Genomic DNA, 9,743 nt, shown 5'->3' with positions numbered 1-9,743 from the left:
TAAGTACACCGAGGTAAATCAAGCCATTCAGGCATTTGGGGGGGGAAAACTCAAGGAAGGCAAGTAAACTAATTGAAATTGTGTATGCAAGTTTGCAGTAGTTATTATATCATAATATCAACAAGTTGCCAAAAAACACCATTCAAAGGCTTTTATTTGTCTAAGTATGATTGCGCCTTGCGCCTTGCACACAACGGAGGCTTCAGTTGACAATTGTGTTACCGGCAAGTGGGACCAAACAGAACCCGTTGCCAGCAGCGCAATAGAGCACAATGCAATGTTCCAACATTGATTTAAGAAACAAGATTGCCTTTTCATCCTATATCTTGTGTTATCAAATTGCTAACAAATGTCTTCATTCACAAGGTAATGACATATTCAGGTTTGTTGTCTCCCATTGTCTTATTTAGTCAAGTAATATTTCTTTTCATCTAAAATAGAGATAGTTAAACACTTAGGAATGCTCATAAAACCTTCCAATGGATTTCTCATATGAATGTGGATATATTCATAGCGTCTTACTATTGTTTCAGATCCTATTTAGTGTTATGGCTCATGGAATGACTTGGTTCTGACCTTGTAATGGTCGTGCTAGAATTTCATTGTCTAAGACTGCTACTGCAAAGAGAATTTGACTCTAGATCGTAAATCACAATGGCGTTGATAATCAATGAAATCTAGACAAGCATAGCTGAAAGCTTCATGGGGAGTGACAAAAGTCAATGTGAAAACTTTGAAGATATATACGGTTCGGAGGTTCAAGAAGACTCACAAAGATAACTTGTCATCTATGAACATTTCTCGTTGTGTTTGCTTGCAACAATCATCAAGGAGATGAGATCCCACTATATAACATAGTTGAGAGTCGAGTAAATCTCAATCCCATACAATCAGCTCGACTCATGAAATCTTAAGAACAGCTTACAGATGGGAGTCCTAAGTTTGGTTCAGCATCAATGGTGTATTTTCCATCGTTCTTGTCTATCATCGGAAGGTAAAACATATACCAAGTGTCAAATTGATGAAATAAGTCTGTATCAGTGTGGCCTTTGATAAGCCAATAGTAACATGAGATTTAGTGTGACCCACCTGAGACTAAGGCCACAATTGAGTACGGGGATTCGGTGAGTCTAACTTCTCCAACAAGTGAATTCTTGGGAGCTGATGCTGTACGCTTGTAACCATAATGAATGGGGCCCCCTTTACCGTTGTTGATGATGTTCCAATGATCTTTCTGGAAAACGAATTCCATCTTGTCCGTTCCTGAGTAGCTGGCTGGATCACAGCTAGCGGCGTTCTAAACGTACGATTTTGGATCACATCAATCATCTTCCGCACTGGAATTCCGATCAAAGTTTAGACTTACTGTGTTGATGGTTGTCAAAATTTCATCATCATCATCGTCCGCGCCTCTGATATCGATTTCACCTGGCATTTGCGATGGTGCAGTCGTGAGATAAGGTGCAGTGGCATTATTGATCGTACCAGACTCCCAACGAATGTTTTTCGGGAAGGTGTATTTGTCCGTAAGAGTGTTGATGTTGAGAGGTGGATCTGGAGTCCTTCGGACGAGCCTTGCCTGCTGACGTCCATCAACTCCTAAAAAGGAGTTACAAGCGACTTGGAGAGCGAAAATAGAAAAGAAGGATTGGAACATGTTGTCTATCTTAGTGAACGGTATTTGTTTCAAAGAGTATTATTATTTAAAATGCGAGAGTCCTTTTGATTCGGAGAAAGGTGATTGAGGGCAAGGTAAGCGGCCTTGAGATCAAGCTATTTATCATGAACTGCATAGTTGAATGATATTTTTCCCTTTCCGACAGGCAATGGGGCTTAAGCCTTCCTCTGAGTGTACATATACGCGGAGGAGTGGCTTGCGCAATACGCCCACGTTGGCGGTGGTGACAGCAAAGGTTGCAACGGTTTTTCCAATACATGATGAGGGATATCAGAGCTTATCAGAGGCTGTTGCATGAAAGTTTGAGTTCTAGTTTGTAGCATGTGCTCCCAAGGGACTCTCGACGCCACCAGTACTCGATAGTGCTCGACGCATCGAGATCCTGAAGAGGACAGAACTAGATGGAGAAAGTAATAGTTGAGTTGGGTTTACGTGTCGGTCTGTGTCGTCATTTTAACAGACTCATCTAACAGTCATATGCAGATGATTTTGGACGGCGTTGAGCTTGCTCACAAAAGTCACAAATCATTTTGTACATACAGGATGCCTGAGCACGACGCGTGTTTCTGCATGTCGCATTTCATCATTCATTCTTGGAGACCAAGCATCTATTGCTGGTGAACTTCAGACGGAACACCCTTTGTTGTGAGTCTCTTTCATGTTCTGGTATTGACGTGGTAAAAGAACCTCAACATCCTGGACACCATCCATCATTTGTACTTGGATGTTATGCCTAGTCATCTGAGAGAAATTGCCAATGAATGAACAAAGGTTCCAACATCTATAACATCTTATACAAATGGTCAAGGCAAGAGCCTGTTCACCTTCAATGAGAAACTCACCCCTTGACAAGTATGCTCAAGAAACATTGCACTTGATAAACAAAGACTCGTTCAGAGATATTTTGACCTGATCTGACACACTACCATGTATATGGAAGTTTCACAGTCACCATCACTTTATGTCTCACTGTTGACAAAGGTAGGCGGGCTTGATTAAAGGCCAAGATGGGATGATAAAAAGTCCAAAACAATAGTCCTGTCCTAGTTTACCCCAGCACAAAATATTCTGATTGGAGGGGATATTTCAATTCTAGGGAGGATTTTTCCAATTGTAAAGTGTGGTAACGAAATATGACCCTTTGAAGCTTCAGCATTTTGGTCTGCGTGTAAACTACTTGGAAGAGCCTAGACACCTTCAAATCAATGGTGATCTTTGCCCAGGCTCCTTATCACGGCATAGGCTCCTGTTTGATGTATCAAAAACTCGTCCCTTTCTAATTCTACACACCATATGAGTGTTTGTAAAATCAACAAACCTTAAGGATATCAATGATTTGATGAGGAGTATCCAATAACGTCACATTATGTAGAAATGATATAAAGTGATAAGCTAAGATATCTTTCAAAAATAAAATAATAGAGTTCATGAGAAATGCGTATTATTAATAAGACTTACATGTAATGTGGCTAAGAGATATATATATAAGTTGATTCAATGGAAAGATGTGATGGAGATGAAAGATTACAAAAACCCCAATGCTAAAGTTTGAGTAATTTTAGAACAGTCGGTTTTAGACTGTACCAATAGGACTCATTGATGATCGACGAGTGATCAACAATCTCTGAAGCTGATCAGCTGATAAACCTGAATTCAGGAGATCCACACCAGAGCGTAAATCACGATTATCAAGCAAAGGAATGTTGGAAGGAGAAAATATGAACTCGGAAGGATCAGGTGGTGGCCAAGCTCTGTGAAGGAAACAAAGGTCAACAAGATGATCAAAAGATGGAATAGAAGTTAGAGGGAAGATTTGAAGACTTACGTAATTTTTGCAAGCTCAGGAGCAATGAGATGGTGACAGAAATAATCCATATCCAAATCATTCAAATCTGAATCAAAAAAATCACCACAAGATCAAACCCCCAGGTAAGAAAAAGAAGAGAGTTGATAAATTTGTGAAAAGACAACAGTGACTCACAATATCCAAATGGATTCTCAATTTCTTGACCTACCCTCATAAAACCTAAAAATGCAATTGCAACAAGAGCAGTAGCTGGAATTGTACAAAGACCAAATGTATTCACAAGTTGAAAAGGTAAGAAGATGAGGTAACCCCATATAACTAATTTCAAATGTACGATGTATCCATATGGGATTGGGGTTGTTAAGATCTTATCCAAATTTGTCAAGCAATCTGACATTGTTAATATTGATGCAAGAAGCGAGTTTACTGTGGGTACGCTGATTGCAGCTCGCAGAGAGTCAAAGCTTTAGGTCAATGCTGAATCATTGTTTTGAGCTGAGATGAAACTTACTCGATCACTTTACATAGTTGCAGTTTTGCTACATAGCTATCAATATACCAGATGATCTCAAGTGGAATGTTATCATCGTGTATCATTTTAGAATATGCTTCCTTTCGACGACGTAAGCCTGTGACATTCCTAGTTCCCTAGTTATTTTTTGAAAACATCTCAGCACACACTCATTCATCTTGATATCAATCATGCAAAAAAACACTTCTACCTTCCAAAGAGCTCGAAATATTGAACAGATTGGGAAGATTTCCACAAAACTACTCTTGGGTGGATTGTAAGCAGGCAAAAGTTCACGATCTGGCTTGAAAGGATTCAGGGATCCATTCACGTGTGGTCTCAAAGTCTGTTGTCTAGAGGTAGGTAGGCTTTTGTCGTTGACTCTTTCGCTATTCTGATGGGTTTCAGGCTCAAAGAGGGTGGAAGCAGTCTGAGGTGTATCAATCGTTCCATCGCAATTGGCATTATTCGTCTCCATAGGCTGATCAGCTGAAGCGCAGGTTTTGGTGGAGGTGAAATCAAGGTTATGTCGATCGATGAGACGTCCAGCAGGAGAAGCATACTTGGGTAGAAAACACGCCAGATCTGGTATCACATATAATTCTTTAACACTGCAGGGGAAAAAAGATGAGCCTTTCTCGTCAAGAAATCTTACGCACGATACAAGTCCTCATAGTAGATTCCATGTTCTATTGAATAAGTCGATCAATGTCAATCACACCATGTGGATTAAGATAGAAGAACAACCAAACTTACCCCCGCGTAGGTGATGCTTCAAGCTAACAGCAAAGCCTTCAACCAAGTTGATGATTGTTTTCTTTTCTATAATCGACCGTAGGCGCTTGTATTTGTTCATTCATTTAGAATAAACATCAACATTGTGACATCTCTATCTGTCAAGCAGGGAGTTCATGCCCACCTCCTCTTCAGTGGGAGGCTCCTTCGGATCGAACGGCCTAGGCGCATCAGGACAATGCAACCAGATGAGACGAGCGAACGTGCGTCCAGCTAGAATGATCGAAGACCATTGTTTACGCCCATCATTGTATCGCTCATAAGCACCTATTATTGTATGATGGAAGGGTAAATAAACTGCACTGCTAGTGATCAAAATGCAAGGTTTTTGGACTCACTTGAGGTTCGGTAGGAAACTACGAAACCGATCACCGTCCCTACGATTCAAAGGTATCTTGTCAATATCTTGTCATCGAACTCTACCTGAACAAAATTGCATTTTTGAATATCAGTCAAAAGTAGAGGTGGTTTACCTAGTACAGTCAACAGTGTAGCGGGCTTTGATAGATCAAATTGGATCAAACATGTAATGGACGCAGTTATCAGTAAGAATAAAATAGTTTGACAAATTTAAAAGAGAACTGACGAGGTGCAGGGACGTAACTTCACGATCAATCAGAATGACAAACGTCGCCCATGCTGTGAAAAAAGCAATCTGATTACGTTCACAAACAATACAAAACGGTGCATACACCCAAGAATCAAAGCGCAATAGATCAGCAGAATGGATTTGGAGTCAGTCAGATAATTTCAAAACCATTCTTACGCTTGGCCAAATCGCCCAAAGAGTGATAGCTTTGAAGAAAAGTATTACAGAAGGGCTGTGGAGAGGCCAAAAATCAAAAGGTTGAAGACGGTTTTAGGCATGACGCTCTGAGCAGTAGTTTCTTAACACTCACGCTCGAAATGGGTTCAATAATATTTGCTCTCGTTCGGTTTCTCTTTTTTCATGGAAAGGGGAATAGGATGAATCAGATTTTTGTTGATGAACGAATGAAGCCATTGTAGTATGCTTAAACTCAAACCCAAGGAAACGTTGGGGTATGAACAGGTCAAGAAGATTAGTCAACACCGATCAAACTCTTCAAAGTCATTCATAAAGAGGTTCAAGTTGGTTTACGTGAGGTCCAAATACTTAGCTAACAAACACGGTCAACAGCAGAAAGATTATGTGACCGATCAATTTGAATGGACACATGGGCATAAACTTGTGCTCAAACATGCACAATCTGAGAGTCACCCGGGATTTGCACGCCGGTAGATTTGCTATTAAAGGGTGCTATTAACACCGCGGGAATCATTAAGTGTGAACCGCTATTGAGCAAAGTCGCGGTGACCACGATCTAAACAATCACCATCTGGTGTAGTTGATGGAGACGCTGCCAAGTGACGATTGAGGCTCAGGATGGGGGGGCGGCCTTAAAAAAAGGCGCGCCCTGGCGCGTTATTGTGGAAAACGGGCGCGTCTAGGCGCCAGGGGCGCGTTAGGCGCGGCCTTTTAAGTTTTACCGGACAAACATCAAAAAACATGAAAAAAATGTGAAACAAATTCAGGAAATGCATTTTGACCAACCTTAAATACATATTTGTTGCGGATAAGGTAGAAGATAGATTGTTTGAAGGCCAATTGTTGATTGAAGTTGATTCATAAAACAACTTGAAATGTATTTCTATAAGAAAAAAACACGAGGAAAGCCCCACTTTCTCACTATGAGGCATACAGGCTTTTGGGTGTGCCCACCTTCTTTTCAAGATCTTTAGGCGCACCTAACACCTAGGCGTGTTATTTTTTTGCGCCCGCATCCTGAATTGAGGCATGATATGGTTGAAGGACTATGTATATGTAGTATGTGATTACATAATAGTATTGTACATAGCAGGCCAGTCTAGGGCTGTGACCCAACCCTGTGAGCTCATGGCTGGCACCGGGGCCAAGTTCAGCCCTGAGTGAGCCCAATGACCTCCAAAAACAGCTCGGGGCAAACCAGGGGCGGTAGGAGACTAGCATGAAGGCATTTTTTTTTGGCAAAAGAAGGGTCAGCGCCCCGGCGGGCTCAGGCTCTCAGGTCGCCTGAAGTACCCACAGGGCCATATTCAACTATCATCAAGCCAAATCTGGATTCCCCAGGGCGGGTACTGTCAGATCTGTGAAAGTCACCAGGCAGAGTCGGCTGAGCGGTGCCGGGTCCGGGTCACAGCCCTAGGCCAGTCCAAGGGGAAAAATTCCAAATTCCAAATTCCACAATCAAAAATCAAATATTAAAAATCAAGAAATGGTTGGAAGACACCTCATGTCTTGTCTACCGTATTAGCCCCAGCTTTGGCATAGGTTTTCTAGCTTGTCTGGAGTTGCCTTTGAGTCTTCCATGACATATGTAACTGTAGTACCACATATGAAGTGAAGCTCATGGTGAAAGAAAACCCACAAACAGTTGTAAGAGACATCCTTCTTTGTCCTACCATGTTCTATTGTTCTTGCTTTGGCAAACGTTCTGTGCACCTTATTGCCTTTTCTTTGTGTTTACTTTTTTCCTCTGTGGCCTGATGTAGTGCCACTGCCTACAACTCAGCATCCTATATGTTGCTAACAATTCCCGGTACTTTTCTTACTGTGGTCCTCAGTTTAGGATATGAAAAGACAACATTGGAACACAGCCAAAATTTGATTTACACCCCATCATACATAAATCACCAATAACCTTCACATGTTCAATTTCAATTTAATCGTTTGCTACTGCAATTTCTTTGGATCCAATTGCTCCCCAGCCACTGTCTTTTATCAATCCAGCCAACTTTGCCTGCTAACTTTGTCTAGAAATCTACTAAACTCACCATGTTCCTTCAATATTATTGATTCACCTCACTATCAAATGTCAACATCAAACTCTTATTCCTTTAAATTCAAGGCTTGCAATTTGAATGTAGCAAGTACAGCCGTTCCAACAATTAACGGCAGAATTCTTTGATCGTGTGTTGCTCTTGAGGTTAAATCTAGAGAGGTCAAAACTGGATTAAACCCAGTTTTGCACGCAAATGAACAAGGAGGCATGGGAGACCTGTCACTTTGAGCCGGCTTTAACCAGTTTTTGACTTTTGGATTAAATTCGTATGCAACACACCAATGAAGAATTCTACCGTTAATTGTTGGAACGGCTGTAGGTTTCCAAGCCAAACATTGTAACTGACTCATAACAATGAAAAAGCAACCTGAAGTGGAGAAAAGTCTCAACTAAGAAAACAGTTAATTAGTGTTTGTCAACCTACAGAAAAATTAAAAGCAATGTCAATATCCTCTTTCAAAGCAAACCCCTATTTATCTATAAATTTACAATCTTTGACCCTTGATTTATACAGTTTGAAACTTTCAATAGTAACTCTGCTCAAGAACAAACCAATTCAAATCAAATTCAACCCCTGGATGCAATGCAACAAAAAAGTTACAAGCTCAAGGATGGTTTTATACAATGGGTAATGCAAGCACTGTGTGAATATTCCACAGACAATTTTGTTTTGGCAATTTTTTTAGAGAACTTCATTGAAGGTGAGTATGAATCATTATACTACTTTGGATCAAGCTGACATGGCTGTCTGTAGAAACAAAAGGATGCAATTATCCTAGTTATATCAAAGCGGCACAATCAAAAACAACCAAATCAAAACCAAGTACAACTTTTACATGAAAATTCAATCACCTGACAATATCAAGGTGATACTTGGTCCAAACTAATTGTAGCTTGAGTGTTGATACTTTGTGTAGAGGCGCCTTGCAATGATTGAATGGGAGTCAACAAGTAAGTGAAACATGAGCGTTATTCTTATGTGTAACCACCAGATAATTTGTGGGCACTGCTACTGATTGCTTTTACTACTCTAATCACACTGTATTCAATGACTACAAAACAGCAAGTGCTTGTTAAAATTTGTACAATTGATAAAACACATTTCCCTCTCTGTCACAATAAAATATTGGACAAGCTTCTTGATCACCTCCAAGGATTCCTGACACTAAACCGTTCAATTTCTGTGAGGTGATGTTGTGACAATCAGCCTGGGTGGATTTATTTTCATGATCTGTGGAATTTTGAGGTTTGGTTGCTCATTCCACTGCGTGATTAGAATAGTTGAAGTAAGTTGGAAATTGAGGTGGTGCCACTGCGGGCATACCTGCATAGTCTCTTTTTTAATCATAAAGTAATGAGATATAGCAGGTGGAAAAAGTATCCAGCCAAAATTTACGGCTCCTATGTCAATTTTTTTGGATATGATATAAGTCCTTCTCTTGCCGGCTTGCTTGCCCACAGGGGCATAGTTGGGTTAGCAGTTCCAAGAAGGGATGACAAATTCAGCAGGAACTTTCTGCAACAATCATCTGAAAAAGCTCATTATACACCACATACCCACCAATGTGGACACCACGGTTAGGCCAAGGGATTGAGGGGCACTAAACATTCACATTTATATTTGAAGTGCTATGCACCATGTAAATATCCTTGTAACACGTTGACGTGCACACACAGGTCTTTCCTTAGACCCGGTAAATACCCATCAAAGAGGTACCACAACAGGCACATCTTCCCCTTATCAACTGTGGTGTTGACATTCAGTTGACCCCAGATGAAGACAAAGAATTCCGCAGATCCTATAAATAAATCAATATTCACAAAGGGTGCTCAACGACACTCTCAGTCTAAATCCAACCAAAATACTTTCAGATTTATTTCAAAACTCTCTGTGCGTGCATGTCAACCTGCTACAGGGCCATTTACATGGTGGTGAGTTCTTTTGCTTCCTCCCATCCCTGAATTTTTACTCAATTCTCAGCTTTATTTTCATGTTTGTTCAACGAACCCATTCTATCAATCTCCTTTCCTCTCAATCAATCCATTGAATCAATCAAAATAATTGAGTTATATGTTTGTCTTCCTTCTTATTTTCTAAAACTTTTCAGATCT

At 40.5% G+C, this 9,743-nt stretch overlaps 2 protein-coding genes across 2 annotated transcripts; both read right to left on the bottom strand.

Annotated features, from left to right (window-relative positions):
* Positions 1-788: 788 nt before the first annotated feature.
* MELLADRAFT_86334 (uncharacterized protein) lies at positions 789-1,657 on the bottom strand (the record flags this gene model as incomplete). Its single annotated transcript, XM_007419411.1, has 4 exons — positions 789-845; positions 926-1,047; positions 1,090-1,297; positions 1,367-1,657. The coding sequence occupies 4 exons, from the start codon at positions 1,655-1,657 to the stop codon at positions 789-791; spliced, it is 678 nt and encodes a 225-aa protein (XP_007419473.1).
* Positions 1,658-3,251: 1,594 nt separating this feature from the next.
* On the bottom strand, positions 3,252-5,794 carry MELLADRAFT_114476 (uncharacterized protein; the record flags this gene model as incomplete). The annotated part of the gene is made up of 13 exons (XM_007419410.1): positions 3,252-3,429; positions 3,504-3,570; positions 3,660-3,922; positions 3,997-4,133; positions 4,208-4,607; positions 4,652-4,685; positions 4,753-4,837; positions 4,916-5,058; positions 5,130-5,168; positions 5,265-5,289; positions 5,378-5,446; positions 5,558-5,612; positions 5,691-5,794. 13 exons carry the CDS (start codon positions 5,792-5,794, stop codon positions 3,252-3,254), a joined length of 1,599 nt encoding a protein of 532 aa, XP_007419472.1.
* Positions 5,795-9,743: the final 3,949 nt, after the last annotated feature.

This window comes from Melampsora larici-populina (assembly GCF_000204055.1).
Source record: "Melampsora larici-populina 98AG31 unplaced genomic scaffold MELLAscaffold_181, whole genome shotgun sequence".
NCBI classification, from domain to species: Eukaryota; Fungi; Basidiomycota; class Pucciniomycetes; order Pucciniales; family Melampsoraceae; genus Melampsora; species Melampsora laricis-populina.
This window is presented reverse-complemented; position numbering and strand designations above follow the sequence as displayed.